General features: G+C 56.0%; 7 protein-coding genes across 7 annotated transcripts; 4 read left to right on the forward strand and 3 right to left on the reverse strand.

Moving 5' to 3' along the window:
• The first annotated feature begins 40 nt into the window (after positions 1 to 40).
• Positions 41 to 1,196, forward strand: EV422DRAFT_208362 (emp24/gp25L/p24 family/GOLD-domain-containing protein). Its single transcript, XM_053065356.1, has 5 exons — positions 41 to 330; positions 397 to 601; positions 704 to 817; positions 890 to 986; positions 1,053 to 1,196. The coding sequence occupies exons 1-5, from the start codon at positions 124 to 126 to the stop codon at positions 1,084 to 1,086; spliced, it is 657 nt and encodes a 218-aa protein (XP_052922821.1). The 5' UTR covers positions 41 to 123; the 3' UTR covers positions 1,087 to 1,196.
• A 117-nt stretch (positions 1,197 to 1,313) lies between these two features.
• On the reverse strand, positions 1,314 to 2,693 carry EV422DRAFT_499646 (uncharacterized protein; the record flags this gene model as incomplete). Its single annotated transcript, XM_053068098.1, has 7 exons — positions 1,314 to 1,389; positions 1,465 to 1,571; positions 1,633 to 1,797; positions 1,864 to 1,918; positions 1,990 to 2,144; positions 2,403 to 2,537; positions 2,598 to 2,693. 7 exons carry the CDS (start codon positions 2,691 to 2,693, stop codon positions 1,314 to 1,316), a joined length of 789 nt encoding a protein of 262 aa, XP_052922822.1.
• A 432-nt stretch (positions 2,694 to 3,125) lies between these two features.
• On the reverse strand, positions 3,126 to 3,662 carry EV422DRAFT_485849 (DUF498-domain-containing protein; the record flags this gene model as incomplete). The annotated part of the gene is made up of 3 exons (XM_053067380.1): positions 3,126 to 3,325; positions 3,425 to 3,496; positions 3,554 to 3,662. Coding segments are annotated over 3 exons (381 nt in total), but the record flags the coding sequence as incomplete, so codon positions are not given.
• Positions 3,663 to 4,134: 472 nt separating this feature from the next.
• On the forward strand, positions 4,135 to 5,032 carry EV422DRAFT_508676 (mRNA splicing factor; the record flags this gene model as incomplete). The annotated part of the gene is made up of 3 exons (XM_053068765.1): positions 4,135 to 4,262; positions 4,466 to 4,794; positions 4,926 to 5,032. 3 exons carry the CDS (start codon positions 4,135 to 4,137, stop codon positions 5,030 to 5,032), a joined length of 564 nt encoding a protein of 187 aa, XP_052922824.1.
• A 1,553-nt stretch (positions 5,033 to 6,585) lies between these two features.
• On the reverse strand, positions 6,586 to 11,096 carry EV422DRAFT_508677 (uncharacterized protein; the record flags this gene model as incomplete). Its single annotated transcript, XM_053068766.1, has 2 exons — positions 6,586 to 8,313; positions 8,508 to 11,096. 2 exons carry the CDS (start codon positions 11,094 to 11,096, stop codon positions 6,586 to 6,588), a joined length of 4,317 nt encoding a protein of 1,438 aa, XP_052922825.1.
• A 3,512-nt stretch (positions 11,097 to 14,608) lies between these two features.
• EV422DRAFT_208508 (uncharacterized protein) lies at positions 14,609 to 17,410 on the forward strand. Its single transcript, XM_053065357.1, has 3 exons — positions 14,609 to 15,237; positions 15,629 to 16,260; positions 16,329 to 17,410. The coding sequence occupies exons 1-3, from the start codon at positions 14,975 to 14,977 to the stop codon at positions 17,210 to 17,212; spliced, it is 1,779 nt and encodes a 592-aa protein (XP_052922826.1). The 5' UTR covers positions 14,609 to 14,974; the 3' UTR covers positions 17,213 to 17,410.
• A 748-nt stretch (positions 17,411 to 18,158) lies between these two features.
• On the forward strand, positions 18,159 to 24,976 carry EV422DRAFT_570333 (uncharacterized protein; the record flags this gene model as incomplete). Its single annotated transcript, XM_053072864.1, has 17 exons — positions 18,159 to 18,207; positions 18,281 to 18,591; positions 18,989 to 19,483; positions 19,543 to 19,676; positions 19,795 to 19,865; positions 19,952 to 20,007; positions 20,110 to 20,166; positions 20,235 to 20,326; positions 20,404 to 20,521; positions 20,654 to 21,037; positions 21,104 to 21,172; positions 21,236 to 21,397; positions 21,491 to 21,658; positions 21,724 to 24,486; positions 24,596 to 24,717; positions 24,779 to 24,847; positions 24,952 to 24,976. 17 exons carry the CDS (start codon positions 18,159 to 18,161, stop codon positions 24,974 to 24,976), a joined length of 5,145 nt encoding a protein of 1,714 aa, XP_052922827.1.
• Between the last annotated feature and the right edge of the window lie 146 nt (positions 24,977 to 25,122).

Genomic DNA, 25,122 nt, shown 5'->3' on the forward strand with positions numbered 1-25,122 from the left:
ATGGGGCAATGGGCCGCGACTTGAAAGGCTGAAAGCGCGTTGTGACTTCGCCTCGGCGGCTAATGGAATTCCATCAGACTTACCCTTCCATCACCAATCCTAACGTTGAGCCACTTGCCCACCATGAGGAAGCCACCACCTTCCACCCTAGTCCTGGCGCTGGTATGCCTTGTTGCCATCTTATCGACGCAGGTTGCAGCTTTCAACACCTTTACGACGTTGCTACACGCTGGAGAGGAGCAGTGTTTCAAAGAGGTGCTGAAAACAAAGGATAGAGTGGACTTGTCCTATGAGATAACGGACGGTGGGAATCTGGACGTCGACTTTGTGGTAGGCATCACCAGGAGCATCTGAAGCCAAAGTTCCCTTGTGATGTTCATAGTCTTCACCACATAGGTTTTTGCACCCGGCAATCGTCCGCTGCAATCACACAACGCAGGGAGCTTCTTCACTTGGGGTTTCAACGCTGAGGAAGATGGCACGTACACCTACTGCTTCAACAACAAAAGGTCGTCGTTCGCGGACAAACGGATCTTATTCACGGTGGTCGGGCCTGATGAGAAGTGGAAGATCGAGGAGAAGGAGATGAAGATGAGTCTCGGTGGGTACCACACAAGAAAGAGCGCGAAGTGGGCATCACGATGAGCCGGCGGATGGTCTAATTATATTCTGGACTCTCGTTCGACTACGTTTCGATATGAAGAAGATGACCCAACGGAATCCCTCCAAAGCGAGATTAGGGTGTTGGACGCGGGGATCAGGGCCATTAGGGAAGAGCACGCTTTCTTGAAATCAAGGGAACGCAGGCACAGGATGAGTGAGTCCTTGTCAGACGTATTTGTTGGGAATCCTGAGTGACATGGACTAAAGCGGAATCAATTGTAAACAGCTGCGGATAGCACGAACAGTCGCGTCTTGTACTGGTCGCTTGTACAAGCTCTGGCACTCGTGGGAGTCGTGTACTTCCAGATCAACTACCTGAAGAGGTAAGCAGGAGTGAAACAGGCGAAACAGCGCTCTGATCTGAACCTCACCATGTTTGTCCGCATCAGGTTCTTTGAGATGAGAAGCGGTCGATCGATCTAGTCCCATCTCGTCCTGCATTATACTGACCATATGATGTCTGCGCATACCGCTTTCTAACCCCATCCCTATGCGCTAATCCACTATCTACTTGTTGCATACCGCCAAATCGATGGAGGGTCTTTGGCCCTCCTTTTGCTATACATAGACAATCTCTATCGAATCTAAGTCACCCGCACGGAACACTGACGCCTGGAATGTAGTCGAAACCTAGTCATTGGCCATGTGCACTAAGCATGGTCATCCTCGAGTGTCGGCAAAAGGGAATTGTAATGCTCTCCCAGGCCGTATGCATGTCGATGATATCTGTGAACACAGGATGGCGGTTGCGTCAGCACTTCCATCAAGGCGTCACATGTTGCCCATCCTCCAAGCACTCACGAAACAAATAATGGATCAGCATCCAAGTCCTCTCCAATCTTCAACACGGGGGTTCCCATTTGGACCACATGTATCGGCCTTTCCAGCGCGCGTGAGATTGCTTGCAGCTGCGAACATTGGAAGGGTGAGCAGCGCCTTCAGCCATTAACCATCACCCATCCCTCATACCTCAGTCTGCCCACCCCACGCTGCCGTGTTCTCCACGTCATCACAGTAAGCTGTGTAATCCTCCGGTGTGAACATATCGCCAGCGTCGGTCACAAGGAACGGGAGGAAGTCATCTGGATGACCTCGTAGGAAGTCCGCTGCTATCCTTCTCAGGTCCTTATATGTCTGTGATTCAATAGCGAGTGAAAAGTTAGATCCGCCGCATCACCGGGAAACGCGAGCAGAACGCACCTTTCCGTCCGCCGCACCTTTCGCCCCCAGCTGATCCACGATCGCGTTGTACATGCTAAAAAGAGCGGTATGAGTATTGCAGCCTGTTTCCCTCATGAACCCATGCGAACCTTCACAAATCCGTACCAATGTCCATCAGGCGGAATCTGCTTTATCCTCAAATTCATAGGTCCCAACATGTTTGCAATAACATTCTCTTCAATCTCCTTATGATTCACGGAATTCTTCGCCTCTTCTGCCGCCTGCCGCCTCATCGCGTCGAACTCTGCTGCTTTCCGTTGCTACAGGATTGAGGGTGAGACAGCTTTGTCGAATGGCTTTCTCGAATGAAAGCGCAACAGAAGACGCCAATGTCATACCTTTCGTAATTGCGCTTTGTTCGGCTTGCGCTTCCGCTCTTGTGGTGTACCAGCTGAGTTGTCCTCTAAAGATAGCCCTCTCAAGTCTTCTGCTGCGTCTTCTACAGGCACGTCAACCTTTTTGCGGGAACCGGTCAGCAGCCCCTCCCACAAGCGTTCTGCAACACAGGAATGCTGTACCTCTTCCGCAGTGTCAGCTCCAGCGGTCGTGACGCCGGCCTGTGCCGCCTTCTGTTCGAGTTCCTTTTTCTCGTTTGTATGTCTATCGTCCAACTCCTTTTCAAGTAGTGCCACTTGCACCTGAACTTCCTTTTTCTGTTGGAATGAACGATTGACACCCATTCTTTATTCTCTCAAAACACTGGACGGGAGTACCTTCTGCTTGTTGCCTCCAACTGACTTCTTTAAGGCAGTTATCTTCCCATTCAAGTCCTTGAGTTCCTTCCGGTGTCTCGCCAAGAGGTCCTCCATGGTTTCCATTGTCTCCTGCTCTCTGCGAGTGTCCCGGCTGCAATGTATCCCCGTATATCCCCGTATGTGAGTGGAGGCCGGCCTTATCCCCCGTTCCGAGTCGTGTCCTCGAATGTGGTGTTTGACGTCGTGGCTTGAATTGAAACAAGGTGTGCTCGTGCTGGGCAACCGCGTTCAAAGGCTCTGGAAGGTTTGAATCCACCGAAGCGACCGTGAGACTCGGTGGCCATGGAAGGATCGCTGGGGCGACTCTGTGGACAATGACGACTCGTATATCTCTCTTGTACAGTACTATATATCATAATACTGCTTTCAAAAAAAACTACTTTTGAACTATACTATTTGCTCTGCTTCGTGCGCTCTTTGAAAAATGGCTTGCAAACTATTCTACTCCTCCCTCCTATCCGGGCCCCGCTCGAACTTCACCAGCACCTGTCCCGTCCTTGCGGATGTTGGCACAGGAGGTAGCAACGCCGCTGCAGGTCTTCTGCCTTCCTGCACAAGGATGTTGTACGTCGATGCAGCTTGTCGGGACGCTAGCACCTCAGTTTGCATGCCGAGGCTGTGTAGGTAACGTTTGAGGTGTGGGGGTAGCGGATGAACTTGGGCGCCGGTGCCTATTACGATGATTTCTACGTGATACATGGAAATGCAATGGTGAGTGACTGCACTTCCCGCAAACGTTTTCATGATGCCAATGAAAGTGCGAACATCCCTCAAAGTAAACGAACCTGGTGCATTCTCCATAACCTCAAATATCCGCAAACAATCCTCCGTCCATCCATAAAACGGGCTCGCAGGGTCTCCCAGGTCCTTCGCAACCGTCCCTGTTCCCTCATCATTCACCTCCACCTCCGGACTCCCTACGCCAAACTGTGGCACATCCCACAAGAAAATATGGCCGTTCGCTACAATCACCGGCCCTTGCACGCGGGTTTCGCCGATCGTGAAGGATTTGTTGCCTACTGAGCGGAAGAGTTGGAGGGAGGCGGATGCTTCGGAGGTTGACGGAAAGAGGTTGTAAGTTCGGAGGGGCGAGTTTTCGGAGGTCGGTGTTTGTTGTTGCGTGGTCGCGGATGGCCTGATTGGTCTAGAGTTCGGGGTGGTTGAGCGGAAGGACCGGGATGGGGGTCGGACGGAGGCGGTTGGGTGGGCTACCAGCGGAGTGAGGGACCGTCTGCAGACCGGTGATACTATACGACGGGCGAGCATCGTGGTTGGTACGTATGCATGTATACGTAGGTATATGTTGGCCTTCGTTGCCTTGGGGTTTCTTCCGTTTGCAACCTCCGAGTTCAACGTCTGGGAAACAGCGAAACGAGCGAAACAGGCGCGTTTGAGGCGTTTGCTGAGGACTGTGGGAATTAGGGAAGGTTCTCCAGAGGTTCACACCGGTGGCAACTGCATCCAACGCCCCAGCACAACACACTCACGAGACGCCATGGACCTACAATCAGAAGCCAACAAGCGGAAAGAGCGGCTCGCGGCACTCAGGGCTGCCCGCGAGCAGGCAAAGATAGGAGGAGCCAACAACAAGGACGCGAAGGAGAACGGCGGAACTGCACCAAAGTATGTTGCATAGAAGGGTGATCTGAAGGACTGTTACCAGAGGGGACGGGCCTCGGACACGGCCTTTGTGGGAGAGGTGTTGGGGCAATGCAGCTTTCGGTTGAGGTGTTGTGGGATTCGGGAGGACTAGCTGAGGTGGTCCAATTTGAACCCAATCGAGGACCACCGCCAAACGTGCTAACCTCCTACTCCTCCTTACGTAGACCCTCAATACGCTACCGTCCCGACGTTGAAAACGGGCACCCACCATCAGAAGACTCAACTCCGTCATCCGACCCCACCACCACCACAACAACAACGACAACCAAAATCGGCCTCTCCAAACCGTCCAACCCCGCCACCCTCGAAGCGACAGCCGCGCAAATCGCCAAGGAAGCCCTGGAGCTAGATAAAGAGCGCACGGCCAAGAACGGGGAGCTGGAGATGGCTGATCTGGCGCCCAAGAAGCCGAATTTCGACTTGAAGAGGGATCTGGAGGCGAAATTGAAGAGGTTGGAGAGGAGGACGGAGGCTTGTGTGGCGAATGCGATACGTAGGTGTTGCGTTGCTGGGTTTTTGGGAGGGGTTTGGGATCGAACTCGTGATGTCTGCATTGCGGATGTGGATGGGAATGTTACACTTCGTAGTCTCAAAACCTAACTCGCATAACCCTCACATTCATAGGCGCACGCCTCCAAAAAGAAGGCGACCTCTCCCAAGCCGCCGACATCCCCGACCGACAAATCACAAACGACAACGACAATGATTCAGATGACGATATGATGACCTGAGGGACGACTCTGACATGGGACGTCTTGTTGACGGATGTGAATACATTCATTCCACGCGGGGCAAGGAGGATGTCTGGGTCGGGGATACATTTTGGTAACACCGGAAGCGTCGGCCCCAGTACGGCGAAGGATGGGACAGGGACGAATTTAATTATCACTACCGTAGCTGGTGCAATCACGATCGGCCCTGGCAACGGGGAGATTGTCGTGCCGAACAATGGAAAGCTCCTATTTCCTGCGACATCCGGCGGAACGGAAGGCGGGTCAATCACGCCTGTATGAAGACTGTTTTGAACTTTCGTCGGTGCGACTATCCAATTATCGGCGTGTGGGTTTGAAGGGGGCGTGGGGATTATATAGCAAGGCAGGGGGGATAGGCGGAAACATCAATTGAACCATGAGATGGAAAAAGGAGAGCATACGTGAACGACCAGTCAAATCACATTGTCCTTTGTGTCCCAAACGGTACAAAAGCAACCCACATGTGCCTTTGCACACTTGACTCTGTAACGGAGGCTAATCTCACCGTCTCCCGTTAATAACACGACCGCCCTTTCCTGTACGATTTTGATTTTGTTGCTTGATTGAATACACGAGGCGGGCCACGGCGGCGTTGCCGCCTCCAGAAAGGACTCTAGATTCGTGGACTTGTTACTCGCGGATATAACCCTAACTTTAAGTTATTTTGCGGGGAGGGCCGTTATTTCGCACGGGTTGTTACTCGCCATGTAACCCTAACTGTACGCAAGGGCTGGCGTCGGCGGCGTTGCCGCCTCTAGGCTTCCCATTGGCCCATGGGAACCCTACATACGTGGCCTTTCCATTGGCCAGCAACGCCGCCGACGCCAGCCTAACGTTCCTTCCCATCGGCCACGCTTCCCATTGGCCAGCCTTCCACCATTGGCTGGTGGAAAGAAAGACCCCAGCCAGCGTGCGGCAGTACAGTACGACGACGTGAGAACGGGGGATACGCGCTGTCGAAATGAGTGGGCAGGACGGCGGAGAATTCCCGAGCGAATGGGATCGACTCGGCATAGAACAAGTTCCTTTTCAGCAGTCGGGTCGATTTGAGCGCCAACTTCGGCGGTATCGGCCTTCTGGCGGCGTCAGGCACAGAACGCAACACAGACCAAAGTTGGAGCGTCAGGTTCAACTCGGACGGCAAGCCCGTTTCGTTGCATGACAAGGGAACGAATTTGGCAACCTTCCTACTCATCGTCCTTGTGACTCTCCGCAAATGCCTTACCGCGGCCCTACGAGCCGTTCTCGAAGCTTGGTGGTGAACATTGATTCTTCTCCCCGTTGTCAGGACGCAGCCAAAACGGATGCACACCCTGAGGGCGTCAAGTCTACCCTTAATCGAATCCTTTTCACAAACATCCAGGACTTTCAAGACCCAGACAAATCATATGCGATTCCCTGGAACGCAGATCTCTACCCTAAAAGTACACTGCAGGTTTTACGCTTGTAATAGGACATGAGTGCTATCATACATATCCACCCTACATCCCTCCTTCGCGCCCCTAATTAACAGAAGCAATCCCCCAAACCATCTACCGCGGCTCCTCCCCCCGCATCTCTGCCGTCGCCACTGCCGCGAGCGCATACAGCGCATCCACCGCACCACTGCGATCGGATTCACGCTCGTGTTCGCGCACGTATCTCTCCGCGGCGGATGATGATGCGCTCGGTCCGGTCGTCTCATCGCCCATGTCCTCATCGTCAGTCTTTGCCAAGACGGAATGCATTTGACTCGGATCGGTGGTGTCATTGTCGTGGAAGGCCGGAAGCGCTGAATACATGTCGGCATTTGACGAGCTAGATGCGGCCTGCGTGCGAATGTTGATTGTACTGACACCCGCATTTAGGTCCATCCAAGCTTCCTCATTGTCTGCTGTGCGCTGCGTGGCATCTCCAGCATCGTCGGCAGTACTATCCGGAACCTGCGAATGTGATATCCCTTCGTTGAGGACCGCTCGCGGCGAGGCAGACCCCAACGGGTCGCCCCTCCACACCACCGTCAGCTCACGTCTACCTTCTTCCGTCTCTTCAGTCCTCATTCCTCTCATATCATCTCCCGGCTCAACGGACCCATCGCCGTCCATATCCATTCCCTCCGTGGGGGGGAAAAGCGGGTCGCCATACACGTTGTGATCGTCCGAAAATACGGAGAGTGACGACGATGGCGTGATCGAGGCCGGTCGGAACGCGAAAAATGCTGTCGAGTCCCCGAAAAGCTGATGACCGCCTTGACCCTCCATCTTTACATCGGCGTCCACGGGAGGAGACGCCGCGATGTCGGAATCGCTGTGTGGTGGCGCAATGTATTCACCACCTCCCATCATACGGTCTGTGCATAGATTCCGCGTCTCTTCATGGTCATCGCTGGAAGACCGCCGCATGTCATGTATCGACATACCAACCTCCGGAGGGGCAGGAGGGTCGACGCCGGATGCGATCCTGACCTCGTCCCCCATCATTGTGTCCCCCCCATCGCGAGACGTACGCCCAATATTCCTCATGTCCATGCCATCCAAGAAGTTTGTGATACCACCCATGGCAACCGACGACGGCGAGGGTACCTCCAGTCCCATCGCGTTGAGCATCATCGGGCGAGGCGGCACCATATACGACGCTGTATCAATCCGATTGGTCTGGTTCAGCCCTCCCGACAACGGTGATTGGGGCCCGATCGGCATATGATGGTCGTAGGGGTGCCCCACAGGCCCCGCCCCGGGTAACGCGAATGAGTGACGGTGGGAATGTGATGCGAATGTGTTCGGTGGCATTCGTAGAGGCCCCGGGTGTGATTGACGACGCGGCGCTACGGTCGTCGTTGTGTGCAATGGGGCCATCGCGTGCATTGCGGTTGCTTGCAATGGATTGGCCGGCATCGGAATCTGGAAAGGTCTCAGAGGTCGCATCTGCTGGTTCTGCTCCAGTGGCAGTGGCGGCTGTTGTTGGATTGGCAACCCGCCAGCTATCTGCACAGGCGCATTCACCATGCCCATCCCCGGATGTCCACGCTGTTGCACGTCGCTAACCACCCCCTCAACTCGCCTCACAAGGTCCAGCACGACCCTCTGGCTCTCCACGAGCAGCCTCTCCAACCCCGCAACGCGCACCCGCAGATCAGCCTCCCGCTTCAAGGTCTCGGCTAACATAGTCGTCTGCGATTCAGACTGGCGCGTGAGATGCGCTGTCTGATGTTCGAGAGTGTAGGCGTGCGCTTCGAGCGTATGGATCTTGGACGCTTTCTTCTGACGGGAGCGGCGGGCGGCCTATGTTCGTGGTGCATGAGCAGGGAGGAGTTGCAGAGTCGGCACATACGGAGTCAGGCGAGGATGTGACGGAGGGAGAACAGAGGTCCTACCCATCCGCATCCCTGAAAGAGGACCCATGGCTACTCCCCCACACAGCCCGCATTCCACACCACACCAAGGACGGAACCGCACAATCCATTCCCAGCACATACCTCTGTATTCTTCGCCCGTCGTTTCTGCATATCATCCGACCCTGAAGGCGCTTTCACGTCATCTGCGTTCCCGCCTCCAACTTTCTCCCTCGGCTCCCCAACTGCATCGTCACCGGCCTTCATCTCCTCTTCCCCATCTTCTTCATCGCTATCTTCATCTTCTTCTGCCCATGGCGACTCGCTCACCGTGGATCTTGTGTGACCGCCCCGGGCTTTTGCCTTGAACATCGGTATTGTTGGGGTTATGGGTTGCGTTATGGGTATGGATATATGCAAAGGAGACGCTACCCGCACGCGTTTGGCAGTTGTCCGCCGGCCTGTGGTGGTTGAGACCGTACTGGTAGGTGGGTTGGCAGAAGTAGCGATGAGAGGTGCGATGCCCGATGTCGGCGGAGGTGTTGTCGTAGTTGCGGGCAATACACCCCGCTTCCGCGCTCCAGGTGCCGGCGTCGGCGTCGTTTGAGAAAGGAACTCCTCATCATCCATCCCAGTTTTCTCAAGCTCGAGCTCACGCGCCGACACCGCGCGCGTATGGTACCGGTTTGACATCTGCGTATGCGGCGTCGAAAACACGTTTGCAGGGTGTCCGCCACCACGGCCGCGGCGTCGCTGAGCGGTCTGTGGAGTCATCGGGTCGGAGACGGCCTTCGGGGCTGCCGTGCCGGTTGGGGTCTTGGGTTTCCGGCCGCGTCCGCGAGTCGCGGGGATAGGCGGAGACTGATGTGTGGTCGATGCAGTGAACAACCCCGCCGCCGTTGTCGATGTCGATGTGCTTGGGATTGGATCATCGTCGTAGGGCTGGATCTCGTCCGGATTGACGTTTGGGGGCGGCATGCTTGAAGACGTGGGCATCATCGGCATGCCGTGTGCTGGGACAGAGGTAGCATGCACATCGACCGGGAAGACCACCAGGGGGGTCTCCACTGCATCGGGCACTATCTGCGGTGGATTACGCAAGCCGAATGTTCCCCCAAATCTAGCGTCAGGTGGTCGTGGCGGTATATTCACACTCGAGCCCTTCCGCTGCTCAAATGGTCGGGCAGGCGCCGATGAGGGAAGGGGAACCGGGTCCATTAAGAGATTGTGGTACGGATGGGTGTGTGGCTGGATGGGCGAAGGTATCACGGAAATCTGCATCAAATGCGTTGTAGACGGTGGGACGTACGGTGGCGGGATTGGTGTCTTTGATGGTAGGGTGGCTGATGAGGGTATCGGGATGCTACCGACGGATGCACCCGACACCCCAAATGGCGCTACCACAGTTGGCGGCGCATATTCTTCCAGCACCGGTGGTACAGTCGGAGGTATGGTATGCGGCGCAGGAAAGCGTGGCAGGGGATCAACGCCGCTGGGCCGTTCCATAATCATCGCATGCGAGCCAAAAATCGGTGTGGGCACGGGTGTCGTTCCATCCTGGTCCAGATCGCGTGGAAGCGGCAGGGGCAGTGACAATGGAAGTGTAGGTGGATGTGGTGTCGTAAGCGGCAGCACGGCGGGACTACTGATCCCGTTTGTGGCGGCATGATCTACGGGTGCTGTGAAAAGCGGGGGGACGGTTGACACCGGTCCAGCGCTCGACAAATCGTTGATGTTCGTAGGCGAGCCCGGATGCAACCTCATTGTGTCGAACACATCCGCTTGAGTGTGGTACTGCATCTGCACGGGCACAGGTACGTTCACAGATCCAGGCGCCGTGAACAAAAACGTGCCATCAGCAGGAGTATATCCGCCCGGCTGACTAGTCTCGATGAAATCGAATTCACCCATGCGTATCCCCGCATGCGTAAGAGGACTAGGTGCTCTATCGTCGCCACCGAGGAGTGCATGGAGTTCCCCGGACGTCAAGGGTGGTTGCGACCGCACCACAGCACCCGGATCCATGGGAGGGAACGGGAAGTGCATCCCGGGAGCCAACGGCGTGTGGCCCAGTGTGCTCGGGTAGGACGACATGGGCGTTGGTGTCTCGTCATTGTAATCCCACCCGGTCGTGTGGAGCAGTGCGTACCCATCATCATCGAAATGCGATGCAGCGGCGAGGTTGCGCGGATACGTTGGCATCACATCCATTGCCATAGGCACCGATATCCCGCCTGGTCGCAAAACCTCACCTATCCTCTCAGAAGCCGGTGGGGCATGGCTCATCGTTCTGGCACCATGTACCTCATCTTCATCAAGATCCGGGTGCATTCCGTGCACACCGCTCTGCTCGTCTACTCCCGCATACGCACTGGCAACACCGATGCCGCTCGCATGTCCAGCGCAGCGAGGGTCCCGCGCCAAAGGTACGTCCATTTCCCGGTCCATTTCCAGCTCCGTCTCACTCGCCTGCACATCCTCCGCGCTCGGCAACGATGTCTCAGATTCCCCAACGGAGCTAGTATTGATGAAGTCAAATTGTTTTGACGACGTGGGCATCTCGTAGTCCTGCGCGTGTGGGTCCGGCATCGGTGACGGTTGTTCGCCCGCTTTGATGGCCTTGCCGCGTTTGCGCCGGGTGTGGTGGGAAGACGCGGATGCTTGTGCTTCGGACGGTAATGGCGGATTGGATACGTCGTGTGCACGGCCGGGGTGCGTTTTGCGTTTTCCCATCTGTTCCGAAGTTTTTCTTTGAAATTTTCGATTTGCTGTGGGATGGGGATTAGCAAACACGAGTGGGTGGATGTCTCCCACGGGCGCCGGTTCTTGACTCACCTCGAAACTAAGAAAGAAGAGATTCAGAATGTATGCCGGTTTCAGATGACAGCAGATCTGTTCGCAGAGAGGAAGGTGAACGAGAACAAAGGCGAGTGTTAGAGCCGATGCTGTCGAACAAGCGCAAGTATCGATGTCTCCGCATCGCACGCTTTCATCACGGAGCCTCCGCCGGCACTGCGCACGATAGGCCGCACTTAAATGCCGTCGATGGAGGATCGGTCGCGGGGTTGAGAAGCGCACCCCTGGTGTCCGTAATGCCCGACTACCATCCCTGGTAGGCGAAGAATTCTTGGACCCGGCCTGCGCCTAACTTTCACCAATCCTACTCAGGTGCCGGGCCGCCGGCCATGGTTCTGAGAAGGAGTACTTCTCCGGAGAAACGGAGCTGCGCAGCCTAAGCCTCATCTCACATCCCATCCCATCCCATCCCATCCTTTTCGAAAAAACAATTAGGGTTTTCGAAAAATCTCCCATTCATCTCCGACCGGCGGATGGCGAAGAGATGGAAAGGCTTTGAAAGAAAGCCACATCTCGCGTAGAGGATCGGGGCATGTCCCTTCCTTCCTTCCTTCCCGCTACCGCCTATCCGTGCTCACCCCACCCCAACATTACCCCACAGCGTACCTTGCTGAAGATCAGACCCTGGTAGATCAATCGCCCGGTGGATGGGGTCCGGGATCGGAGGTTGTGGAACAATCCTGCGGAGTCTCGGTCCGGTAGCTGAGACTCTTCCCTGTCGTGATGGGAAGGGCTCGAAGGATTGCGAATGGGATGAGTGATAATCCGAACGGAAGCCTGGGTATGACGGTCGAAAACGAGAAAAGGGATGGGAACGATTATGGTGAGGTGCGGATTCAATGGAAAGGGAGAAAAGGCGCGAATCAAGGAGTTTGGAGAAAGGGGATGATTTTGCGGAGCCTCCCCCATGATATATCTGACCATGCCGTGAGGAGTGGAGAGGCAGTGTGTTCGTCAACTTCGTAAAACCATCAAGACACCATAATCTCCACTAGTTCGTCAACGTGGGTGTGGAGAGGCTTACAATCGATCTTTGGCAGATTGTATGACGGGGAGACTGGAAGTAGAACCACGCCAACAGAAATCCATGCATCCCTTCCCATCGTCCTGACTGTCTTAGCGGCTTACCGAAAATTCTGCCTCTGCCTCTGAGCGCTACTCCGTTGAGAAACAGTTTGAATATGTGTATCAATCGCACGACGCAGAGAAACGGCAGGAGGAAGACTGGGTTGTCGGGACAAACGGCACTCAGCTAGAACACCTCCCCATCTCTTTGCAGATCCTGTTCTGACGAACCGAATGATAAGACTTATGGAAATGGGGCCGAGGAAGCCATGGATTCCCATATCTTGGCTGGTGGGGAATGATGGGAACATCGCCGCCGGTCTATTCCTGACTCACTTGCGTGCTGTCAATAGTGTCAGTTACGGATTCGAAATTTCCCCGTTGACATTATCGCTATGGCCCGACCGCCCCCCCCCCCCCCCAATTCTACTCCCGAGAAGCCAATGCCGTGGCATCCTCATATGGATAATGGGGTTCCAGCATATCCCCAATTTGACGGGACGCATCACTTTGCTCTCCACAGTTAAATGGACGACGAGCTATCCCCCGTTCCCTGCACCGGAGACATGCCGCTTCTGTTGGCGCACGTGCGGCTGGAGAATGGCAAAAAGGCGAAAGGGCCGGGGAATCAGCAATTACCAGGGGAAACCTGCCGGCGTCTGACCACGGTTCAGATTGCAATGTCGCTCAAGTCGGTGGATCTGTCGGCCCTATCTTAACCCAATGTGCCTTCCCGACAATGAACTCTCTTGCAAAGTTCGACAGCGCGTCTCCGTCCGCGTAAACTGTCAATGCATTTGCTCGGCTCTTCCGTGACCGCAGGCAAAGCAGAATGAACCATCGCTTCTCCTCACTTGACATTCAGCTATTGGGCTAGAGAAGGAACGGCGCCGAGAACAAAACCGAACCGGACACCAACGAAACGAACGGGGCGAGGCTTGATGAGGATGCGCTCCCCGCTAAAACAGTGAAGAGACTCAACGTCGCCACGCTGTGTTGTACTGTACCAAGAAACTTGACCCATGGGCGATATTGAATCGGCATCCCATTCCTTGCGCATTTACCAGGAGCGCCTTGCCTGCCGGGGCAGAACTCCCGAAAATTCACAGCGCGCCAGCCCTGTCAGTGTGTTCATATTCCTCCAGGATTTTCGTCCGTACAGTAGGAAAAACTTTGCTTGATTATGACTGTAATCTCCCTTGAACACCAAAAACCAGTGCGGCTGATACCTCTCCGTCGGAAACAAAGGTCGAGCTGTAGGCTTGAAAAAGGAGACAGTATAGATGCACAACCTGATCGGAACGTCAAGTTCGTTGCCAAACGTGCGACGAGACTGATCGACGACCTACAGTATACATCGGCATGAACTTTTGGTGCACGGGGGGGGTCTGGCCCTCAGCTCTAGTGAGAGTAAGGAGTTGTCACCTATATGATTTCCATACGAGAGTGTCTTTTCCTTCCTTCGCCGACAGCGCGTTTTTAATCGAAGTGGACACGTGACTCCGTGTGTCCGATTTCTTTTCTCTTTCCTTTCCGCCTCTCCGTGCGTCCTCGGAGTCCTTCTGTCCAACCACGGCCATCATCGTCAGCGACCTTATTCCATGCCCTTTTGTACCCGTACCAGCGAATACTGGTTGTTTCGCACCGGTATCACCGTCGCCAACTTTTAAATCATCGCCAGCATGGGAACAACTCCAAACCCGCATGGGCAGCAGGCCACATGAGGGGTGGGTGGGTGGCTTCTGAATCTGGGTGCAGGGTCATGAGGGGGGGCATTTAACAACTATCCAAGGAATGCAAGCATCAGGATTGAGCAGGAACAGTAGTATCTACTAGTATGCAGCTTGCGGATATGCAGCTTGCGGCGGCAGTCTCCCTTCTCTCTCTGTCCCGACTCCGTGATTTCGCCATAGCGGCACAAGCGTGAGAAGCTTTTGCGTCTCCCTGCATACCGCATATTGCATCTTTCGCCGTCCTTCAAATTCAGGCAACATTTTTACCGCAGACCGGAGAAAGACTTTCCTCTCTTATCATATTACCGCTCCAACTGCGAAAATATTCCCATACCAGGTGGTGCAAGGTCTGTCGTTCTTGTCCCCCGCTTCCGCCGCCCGCTGCATCAACTCCTCTCAAGTAACTTGAACGTTGGTGTTGAACAACGTCTTGCGGCCGTCCAATTGGTAAAAGCACCCACCGATCATCCTTGTCCTTCACCCCAAATCCTCGGACCAGGTCTCTCGCTCTCTCTCGTTATTGCAAGGTAGTGAAGCCTCACCTCGTCTCAGCCGAACGCCCGCAGCCTTGCCGCTGCCCTCCTTCCCCAAGCTCACACACCTCGACTCGAGACTCGTACAGCCAGTTTCAACCCTCACCTTACAACAACTCCCAAAGGTGTTCCCGAGGATAGGATAGCGGCTGGCCGACTACTATTCTCTTCGAATATCTCCGCGAACGGAGCTCGCAAGAAAGGCTTTGCACGGGCAGAAAACGAGCGCTTCTCGCCTCAATCCATTTTCTCGCCTCCCTTTTTTTTCACGCCCGGCTGGTCCATTGCGAGCTTTCACCTCCCCCGAAAGTGCGGTGCTAGTTTCGGTGTCTGTTCTATAGCTTGGACGTAGCGTCGGCACTGGACAACGGGATCGCCTTCACCTCCCACTTCACACCTCCCCCCATTTCACACCTCGCCCAACATGGACACCCCCCTCCTAATCCTCCTCATAACCTTCGGCATCTCGGTCCTCCTCGCCCTGGAGCTGATCGCCATCTTCACCCGTGTCAAACGCAACCTCACCCTCCGCGTGTGGGCAGGGTTCACTATCCTCTATGCTTTGATCGTTTTTGCGGGCAATATTGCGACGGGTGGGGAGGGCAATGTGCCGGGGAGCAAGAAGGCCTTGAGTGATGGGGTTTGTGCAGGGCAGGCGTTGGTCATCCTTTATTTGATTAGTGTTATGTGAGTAGTGAGAGAGCGGAGTGGGGCCGGCGATAGCGAGGGGAAATGCTTGAGGTTCGGAGCGAAGCGAAGAGAAATCGACAGCCAGCGAGTCCAATTGCGCTAGAGTCCGAGCCAAGCGAGTGAGGATGGCTCTCTGCAACGAGCGAAGCGACGTGCAGGGTTGATTCGGTCTGGGAGACCGAGAGGGCGAACATCGCAAACGCTTCGCGAGTTCCTTACGCCAAAGGCGCAATACACCTAACCACGGCTCTTAGCGAGACTCAGCGAGCGTCAGATCTTTTGCGAGCGAAGCGAGCAGCTCCCGCCAATCAACACTTAGCGTCGATGGGTTGACGACATTCATTCATTCACTCACCAACATCATGTTTTCCCCCCTATGAATCCTTAGATACGCGCTCAACTTCTTCATCACCTTCAACGTCTGGTCCGCCGTCTGCTCGACCAAATTCCGGGACCGTGAATCCCGTCGTTTCCCAATCTACCTCACCAGCTCACTCATCGTCGCGGCCATCCCCACCGCCGTCGTCGCCTACTTCAACATCCAGAAAATGAATTCCGCGGTACCCGTGATGGTGCCCGTGCCCGTCCCCGGCGCCCCCGCGGGCACCACCGTCATGATGCCCATAATCCCCGAGCCCGGTTTCGCCTTCTTGGGAAGTTATTGCCAGCCCGTCTATCCCGTCAAATCCTTTATCTACGGCCCCATGTGGTACAATGGCCTCTCCACGCTCGCGTGTGTGGCGATGATCCTCCACGCCGGCGGAAAACTCATCGTGTACCGTAGTCAGATGAGCACGAACAATGAGAGCACGAGCGGAGGTGTTGGCAAGAGCAGCCGCGGCGGCACGTCCCCGAACTCCAGCGCGACGATCAGTAAAGCGATGTGTGTCAGGTTTGGAGTGTGGGTGGTTGTTTTCTTGGTGGTGGTTGTGATTGCGAACTGGAAGTATGTGGAGGCGGTGGCGAATAATAAGTTTATGACTGCGGACCCGAGACATATTCCGGTTACGTTTTATGCTGGTGAGTTTCTGTCACATCATATTCCCTTTCAGTTTGCTCCCGAATGTGAATCTAAAATTATGACCCAGGCGCCATCCTCGGCCTCGCCGCCTACCTCGTCTTCGGCACCGGCCGCGCCGCCTTCATGGCCTCCACGCCCTACGCGATCTACAAGCACTTCACCAACCGTTCCTCGCGCTCCTCAACAACCTCCGGCCGCCGCCCCTCCAACTTCTCCACCTCCTCCTACAACCCCACATCCTCCACTATCCACAACACCCGCGTCAACACCAAAGCGGTCGAGAACGACGGCTACGACATGCGCGCGTACTACCTCGACCAGTCCGCGAAATCCGGCGGTGCAGCAAGAGAGACGTATGGCGTTACCCGTGAGCAGGACGGGTTGAGTTACCCGGCCGTCGCGGCCGCTCGGCAGTACCCCGTGTATGATTACACCAACGATGAGCAGGAGTACTACGCCCCTTCTCAGGTGGCTTCCCCGCACCAGGACGGGTACAACGACTACCCCCGCTACACCAACAACGGATCCCAACAGCATCTCACGCGCGCGACGACTCCCGCGACGACCACCAACGCGACCAATGTATCGTACTACGATGATGTGTACGACTCCCAGTCCACCACAGCGTTCCACAATCCCACACCGAACCCATCCAACCGCTCCATCCGCTCACCCACCCCCGTGCGCTCCAACACCGGGAATGCGTCCGAGCTCGCGTACATGACCACCGGACCCGCGTACGGGTACACGTCGCCGACGAGTGTATCCCAGAGCGCGAGGGGCGGCAGTGAGCGGGGAGGAGGGTATGGCAGCGAACGAGGCGGGAGTGAACGCGGAGGCAGGGCGCAGTACGGGGTTGCGAGGGAGAGTGAGGACGGTGCGTATGGACAGGGCGGGTACAGCCAGCAGGGGCAGGGGTATGGACAGGGCGGGTATGGATATGGCCGGTAGATGATGGGTATAGCCCAGCCCCCGGCTCGAACGGATCCCCGAATCGAACTATCAGCTGCTGATGGCCACCACGCATCCCCTCACACGCATTCACACCCCCGACGCTCCAGCGGGCGCCTGGGAACATTGGTTCTCAACCCACTTTCGTAACCCATTCGTTCATCCCGCGTTCATTCATTCATCACACATCCGGTTTGCGACATCCCCCTTCATGGACATATCATGCGCCCCCTACAGCGGCGTACCCATTCCATCCATCACCCCCCATGTAGTTTTATTTTTCGGTTGTTTTCTGATTCTCCTTTGGTTTTTGCTTGTTTCTCGAATGCGCTGGGCGTACTGTAGTGATTTTTTTCTTTTTTCTGTGGGGTTTCTTTTTTTGCGTAATTAGGTTTTTAGTAGTTGGGGGTTGTGTCCCCCATGTAGAAAAACAGAGAGTTTTTGTTTGTTTTCCAAGCTCTTTTTTTCATGGTAGAAAATGTTGCAATGCATATCCCGTCATACACTTTAGTTGGACGGTCGGTTGGGAGGAGCGGATACTGTATGATAGGTTGAGAAGAAGAAAAAGAAGTCACGTGCGCCGCATGAATCAATTAAAACGCGCTGTCGAACTTTCGGAGTCACCGTCTACATGGCACTAAGTAACGCGAACAGGGGGTCGGAAGGGGGGGCAGATACTCAACAGGCAGCACGACACAAATGCACAGCGTAACAGGCGAACGCCCGCCCGGCTGTCACATTCATCTTTGTCACGAACTAAAAAGACGATATTGGCTGGCTTTGGTCTCGCGGCCCGTGTTCGCCGAATTCGTGTTGGGATAGTCGCGGATTCAGGAGTGGGTGCTAGCCAAGTCATACGCAGAGGGGAAGGTATACTGTCCCGAAACGTTGAAAAGTGTGAAAGGCAAGACAACACACCAAAAGGAGGAATTGAAACCCACACGAGATGTTCATCGAACGGGTCGCTGAGCTGGGCCTTCTCGAGCATGCCATCGGTAAGCGTGTGGGGTTTGGTTCACATGATCCCGCCGTCGTCGGTCTAACTACGCGACCTCCCACACCACCCAGACACAAACATCCTATCCGCCTTCCCGCTCCCGACCCGCCTCACCCTCATCTCCTCCGTGACCTCCTGCCTGCTGCCCAACTCCACGCTCGTCGCGGCCCCACCGGCGCTGCTCACGTCCGCCGCGCATGTGCGGTGGGCTATGGAGGTTGTGGGGCAGGGGTTTGCGTTGCCGATTGAGGAGTGGGGGGTTATTAGGGCGTGTTTGGGGGTTTATGCGAGTTGGCTGGGGGGTGGGAATGGGGAGGTCGGGGGTGCTCCCGTGGCGATTGGGGAATTGACGGGGACGGAGGTTGAGCAGAGGTTTTGGCAGGTGCGTTTCATGCGAGAGGAGTGAGGGAGAGCGAGAGGGGAGCGAGTGACTGCAGTTGTTTGCGGCGAGCAAAGCGAGGTGCAGGGTTTGAAGCCGGTCTGGGAGGCCGAGCGTAGCGAGGTCGACCAGGGCGTGCTTTCGCGAGCGAGTTCCTTGCGCGAAAGGCCCAAATACCCCTAATCACGGCCTTAGCGAACTCCGGAGTGCGTCAGATCTTTTGCGAGCGAAGCGAGCTACGTTCCCCCACCGCAGCCCAACATCCTTGTCGGCGCGGAGCGACCAGGGTGTTGTTCAATCAACCAACACCCATCCAACCATCCATCCAGACGTCGCTTCGCTTCATTCAGTTCATATCAGCATGTCCAATTGTTACTGACCCTTTTCTTCTCTCTGGCAGACAATCTTCGAACAACTCTCCCTCCTCTTCCAACCACGCTCCCCCACCCTCCCCACAACAGCCGCAGCAACGTCGCCCCCACCAAGCTTCCCCGCGCCACTGGCTCCCCCACCCAATCTCGGCTCCGCAACAGACCCCACCGACCTGCTCAGCATTCACGTCGACCTCTGCCACACGGCCCTCTCCATAATCTCCACCGCGGCCCGACAGCTTGGGGAAGAGTTCTCGGAGGAGACGTGGATTGTGCTGTTGAAGGTTATGTTGGGGGTTGCGGATTGTTTGTTGGGCTTGCCGGTGGGGAGCCAACAGCCATCTCATCAGCATGGCGAGACGGGGAGGGGGAATGAGAGGGAACGGGAGAAGAGGGAAGCGACGGATTTGGGAACCTATGGACCGAGGATGGCCGATGCTCTCTGCCAGCACCTCATCCGCGTGCTCATCGAGTTATGGTTACGTGCTGGAGTCCGACGAGTCTACATGTGGGATTGTCTCAAGGTGCGTCAGAACAGACAGCCCATGGAAGAGGGAAGCAAAAGCTGATGGTGTGTTTACAGAAATACTTCACAACATGGACACACCGCCTCCCCATCCTGCACCAATGGAACGCGACCATCCTCGGGCTCACCAAACGGGTTGTTGGGCTGTTGTATGGGACGAATGAGGGGGCTGAGAGGGTTGTTATTGATGTGTGGGTACTGGTTTCACGGAGACAGTTGGCGGCGGGGGGTGGGGTGGGAAGGGGGCTTACCTGGCGGTTGCGGAAATGCGGTACTGATTTCCATTTTCGGGCCCATGTCTTTTTGCAGCGACGAGAACTACAACGTGACGCTCGTACTCGACACCGAATTCGTGTATTACGCGTGGCATCGCACGATCTGTAAGGCCTCATTTACGCTCGCAAACAGAGACGGTGGAAAGCTATTGGGAACTCTGCCACTGACCCGGAGTCTGCTCCATTTGCAGATCTGATAGGAGACCCTAATGCGCTGCTAGCGGCGAATTTCGAGGTTGCTGTTAAGGTATGCGCAGGGGAGAAATCCACGTTGCTCTATCGCGTGGCATAGACCGGAGAAGCGTGATGGCTCATGAATAATTCTTGTTTGTGTTGACCGCATTCGCAGGGCATTGGCGCTGTCGTGCACGTATGGCATCGGATTGGGGGTGATGAAGAGCCTGCCGTGAGTCAACACATACATGCGGGATTCGTGCTCTGTGTTGAAGGATAACTGATGGGTTTCGGTAACAGGACCGCCACACCCCCGGCGTGCCTGACGGCAGCACCTTGCTGCATATGTTTGGGACGTGGTTGTTTGAGGCGACGACCAAGACGGGGTCCGAGTACGTTGCTCGTTTCATGTGGATTATCGTTGTCGCGGTGAGGGAAGCTAAAAGAGAGGTCATTGGTTATGCGATAGTTACTCGGCGGGAAGGGCAGAAGCCCTCGGCATCCTTTGCCGCATCTTCTGCCAACCGCAGCGGCGACGGCGGTTTGAGCGGACGTATCTGGAACGCTTCTACACGGCAGTGAAAGAGGTATTGTTGTGTAATCGTTTTCACATCGCATACAACCGTTCTGCCCCTTTCGCCTCGTTTCCCCCTCCTCCCCGGGAAGCATGGAAGCATACTCAAATCTACAATCTCTTTTTTACGATGGATTGTTCTTAGGGTCTCCGCAACGACACCCGCGCCATAACCTCCATCCTCCTCAACAGCGGCACCCTCTTTGCGCGCGACCTCTCCGGCTCCCGCATCCTCGTCCCCGATTTCGTCATCGCCTTACGTCGTATCTTACCCCGTCCTGCCTCCCATAATACCCCTGCCCATCAAAATGCCCCCCATCCCCAACAACAGAAATCAACCGCGACAGCAGTAAACGACGGAATCCTCCGGCGCGCGGCATATACGGTGATCGGATGCATCATCGCACTGCCCAATCATTTCGAGAGTGTCCCGTTGAGCCAGGCGTGGATGGGGTATGATAAGTATGTTGGGGCCGCGGCGGGGATGGGGGTGGGGAAAGGAGGGGAGGATGCGTTGCTTTTGCGGACGGTGAGTTTTGGAGATGACCTGAGCATGGAGAGCGGGAGATGGGACGTTGACGATGTTTTGGTGTAGATTAAGGCAATGTATGCGAATAGCGAGGACCCGCAGGTTGGGGGAGAGGACGTGCCGCTGTTCAAAAAGGTGTGTTTCATTCCCCCGTCGCAATAGGCATTCTGAGACCCATGCTGATTTATTTTTCGTTAGCTCAAAGCCCACCTCGCAGAAATGCTCATCGCCTCCCTCACCACCGAACACTCCCCGCCCAACGCGCGCTACATCCTGCACCTCGTCAACAATTTCGTCGCGGAGGATGTGGCGTTCTGTCCGGGGTTGCCGGCTTTGGTTATTCGGGTTGTGCAGGAGAAGGTTTGTATATTTAGTCTGCGCTTCATTTTCATCTATCGTTCTGCAATGTGGCTTCTGCGATATCGTTTTCTGATATTGGAATTTCTCGTTTAGCCGATAAGAGGCTGGCCCCCAGATGTCGCCCGCACGGCGTTCCAGACGCTCAACACGTTGTCGCATTTCTATCAGTATATCTGGCGGGATAATAAGAATTGTCCCCGCGAGCTGGTTTTGAGTTTATGTCGGTATGTCGACCAGAGTTTGCTGGAGGATAACTTAGTGGTAAGCGCCCGCCCACCCCACAAACAACAAGCTGTGATTCAAAATCTAAACCCCGATATACACAGGCAGCGCAACCCCTCATCATCGCCGCCTACGACTGCCTCGTCCGCTGGGTAACCGCGGGCGACTGGATCACGGACGACAAAGAATGCCACCGGGCCGTCATCGCGACCCTCTGCCGCGGGATCGGGCTGCTGGACCGCGAAGACGAGTTTGCAGCCGTCAGCCCGCCCAACACCTACTCCGGGTTGTCCCCACAGCACTCCTCCTCGCTGACCGCAAGCTCGACCGTCGGCAATCTGAGCCAGCTCGCCAGCGGCGGGGTTGGGATTGGGATCGCGGCGTATGGCGTGGAAACGGGGGGAGGGGATAAGAAGAAAGGGCAGCGGCATACCATCGCGGCGTCGAAACTTATCCCCAAACTCCGCGGGTCCGCGGCGCCGAGCGCGGCGGGGTCAGTGAGCACGGGGACGAAAGATGCCGGTTTGGGGTTACCGACGTTTGCGAACCTGACGGCCGAGTTGACGATCAAAGGGGCCGCGGAGATGGCGTTGGCGCATATGGTGAATCATCTCGGGCATTTTCCGCCGTATGGAGAGGTTACGGGCGTCGCGAAGGTTAGTAGTATGTGGGATGAGGAGGGGGAGGTTGGGAGGATTGTAGCGGTGAGGGAGGCGTTGGGGAAGAGACGGCGCAGGCAGATGTGGGCGGATGAGTTTGGTGCAAGGGATGGGAGTAGTGATGAAGACGGGGACGAGGATGGGAACGCGAGTTCGTTGACCGCGGAGGAGGTGGCTGCGTTACCCACTCCTAAAGTCACGCTGGCGGATTATCGCAAGTATATGCGGTTCTATGCGTACGAGAAACGGATCATCATTGGAATTGTCGAGACGCCACATTGGGCGGTACTTGACGACCCAGCAGAGGCGCGGAAGGAGACAGCGTCGGTGACGGGCAGACTGCCGGAAAGTGGTCGAACCTCGTCCCTCTCACGGCCTTCCGCAGGACAAGTCTCGCGATTGGGTGGCCCAAAACGCCTCACACCGTACATGACCCTCGTCCTACGTGACGCGACTGGAAAGTACACTTGGATGAGTTCGCTCCGGTACGTCGAGGAGGACTACCGTACGCCGGACACGACCATGGATCAACCACCCTCAGCGGCCGAAACAACAGCGGATACCTCCGTGGCATCTCTCCCCGCGCAGACCGACGCACCAAGTGAGACTCCCGGGTCGCCTCAGCCTCCCAAGATCACCATCTCGTCTGACTCTCGTCACGGCTCTGCCGAATTGGGCACATGCAGTTCCAGCAGCACTGACGACGTCCACCATGCATCGGCTGGCGATATCACCTCACCTGACCAGTCGATTATTCCCTTCATCAATGCCTCCAACGCGCCTGCATCTCCCGTATCCCCGCAACAACAAACAGGGGTCACGGTGCAAACATCAACATCTCGGTCTCGCCATTTCGTCCCGGCAGCCTATCCCTACACCCCCAAAGGTGCATCGGTCGTGCACTACAAATGCGTGAACGAGACGAGTATCCCGGCCCTGGACGACGTACTAGGCGACGGCGACACGGATCGTAAAGGACATGAAGTGATCAAGAAGGTAACGCAGAACCAGATCCAGATGGAGCAGGAGTGGGCGGACAACGTCGACAAAAGTGGTGCTCACCTCCCGCAAACCACGGCCGCCATCCCGCCAGCACCCGTGGATCTCACGGATCCCCACACCAAGACCCCCAACGCGTTCCGGATCTTCCTCTCCCAGTTCGGACTCCTGAAACCCGACCTGCAGTCGCGACTCTGGCCGCTGACGATGACCGACGCGCTGCTGGAGGAGCTGAAGCGAGTGGACAAGCTACCCGAACGCGATTGTATGAGTATTTCGGTGCTGTTCTGCAGATCGAGTAACGACTCGGTTGACGAGATCTTGCATCGGGCTACGGTCAGTAATGACTTTGATGAGTTCATGCACTGCTTGGGCTGGCCTGTCGATCTGGCGACGCACGTCGGGTTCAAAGGCGCACTGTCTTCGTCTATCGCCGATACTGCGCCTTACTTTGCAAGCAAACATGTCGAGATGGTCTTTCATTGTCCGTACTACATCCGACGAGCGAAACCGTTGCCAGGATCGCAGTCCTCGTCATCACCAGCCGCGCCCGCTTTATCACATACTTCAATTCAAACCTCTTCTCCACAGAAAGCCCGCTCTACATCGCCCCAACGAACCGTCCCGCGGCCGCTAGGCGTGCCCCGCGAACGCCCCATCTCGCATCCCCCGGCTCGCATCTCGGCTGCATCTTCGGCGGTCGTAAAGGGCACCCCAGCCGCCGCTGGACTCGTACCGGAGCTGGACCCGACCCTTACGAAAGAACACGCGACGTCAGCGAGCCACGTCTCACTTGCATCCTCGGTCTCCATGTCGATGCGTAACATCCCCACTTCTGCTACATCCGAGGTGTCACCCTCATCATCATCGGCATCAAAACCACCCACCACATCCCACGCATCCAACCCCACCCACCCGCACGACTTCCTCACCCACCTCACCCACGACGACGTCGTCACGCTCATCTGGATCGAAGACATCTACCGCCTCTCGCGCATCCAGCAGCGGCTCGTGCGCGCCGGCTCCCTCGCGCAGATCTACATCTTTGTGCATCCGCTCCCGCACGCCCCCGGGTTGTACTGGATTCGCATCCTGCCGGTGGGAGGCGTGCATCCGACGCCCGGGTCGGTCGGCGGGCATCACCATCATCAGCATCCGGCGTTGGCGAGCTTGCAGGGCGTGGGACAGGCCGGGAGTGAGGATTTGACGGTGAGTTGCGGATTGACTGACCGACCGTGAGCGAGGTCGGACGCGGATGCCTTCTGAACACTTTCTGTATCGATATTACCTTGCTCAACCCGTGTTTCTGGCATTTCAGAAAATCGGACCATTGATGGACGGCATGATCATCAGCCGGCACACGCTCGGCACGCTGGTCCGCGCCACGGCGCAACGGGCGCATAAGCATTGCAAGGCGCTCAAGATGAATTACCGTCGGCCGTGAGTAACCGCTACAGTAGTTCGACGGGATGTTTGCGATTGACCGACTTTTTCTCGACAGAACACTGATCCGCCGCCACGACATCGAAGGGCTGTGCAACAAGCACAAGGCGAGCTTATCACTGGGCCGGTAAGTTTGCCCCCTTCAATGCGTATTTGCGCTCTCGGTGGCGGAGTCTACCGTAGGCCAGAGGTGAAAAGAAGCCCGTGCTAATCACACACCCCCATCCACAGCTTCTACGCCGACCTGTTCACATGACCCTACAAGAAGAACATGTACATATATACCCACCCACACCCACATCTGCGTACCGCAAACCCCACTCCTACGATAAGAGACACCCCATCAGTTTCATCCCTTGCAGCGCTGCTCGGGAAGGGAGAACGTTTTCCAGTTCCCCATAT

This window comes from Fimicolochytrium jonesii (genome assembly GCF_025526975.1).
Source record: "Fimicolochytrium jonesii strain JEL569 chromosome Unknown EV422scaffold_25, whole genome shotgun sequence".
Lineage (NCBI taxonomy): Eukaryota > Fungi > Chytridiomycota > Chytridiomycetes > Spizellomycetales > Powellomycetaceae > Fimicolochytrium > Fimicolochytrium jonesii.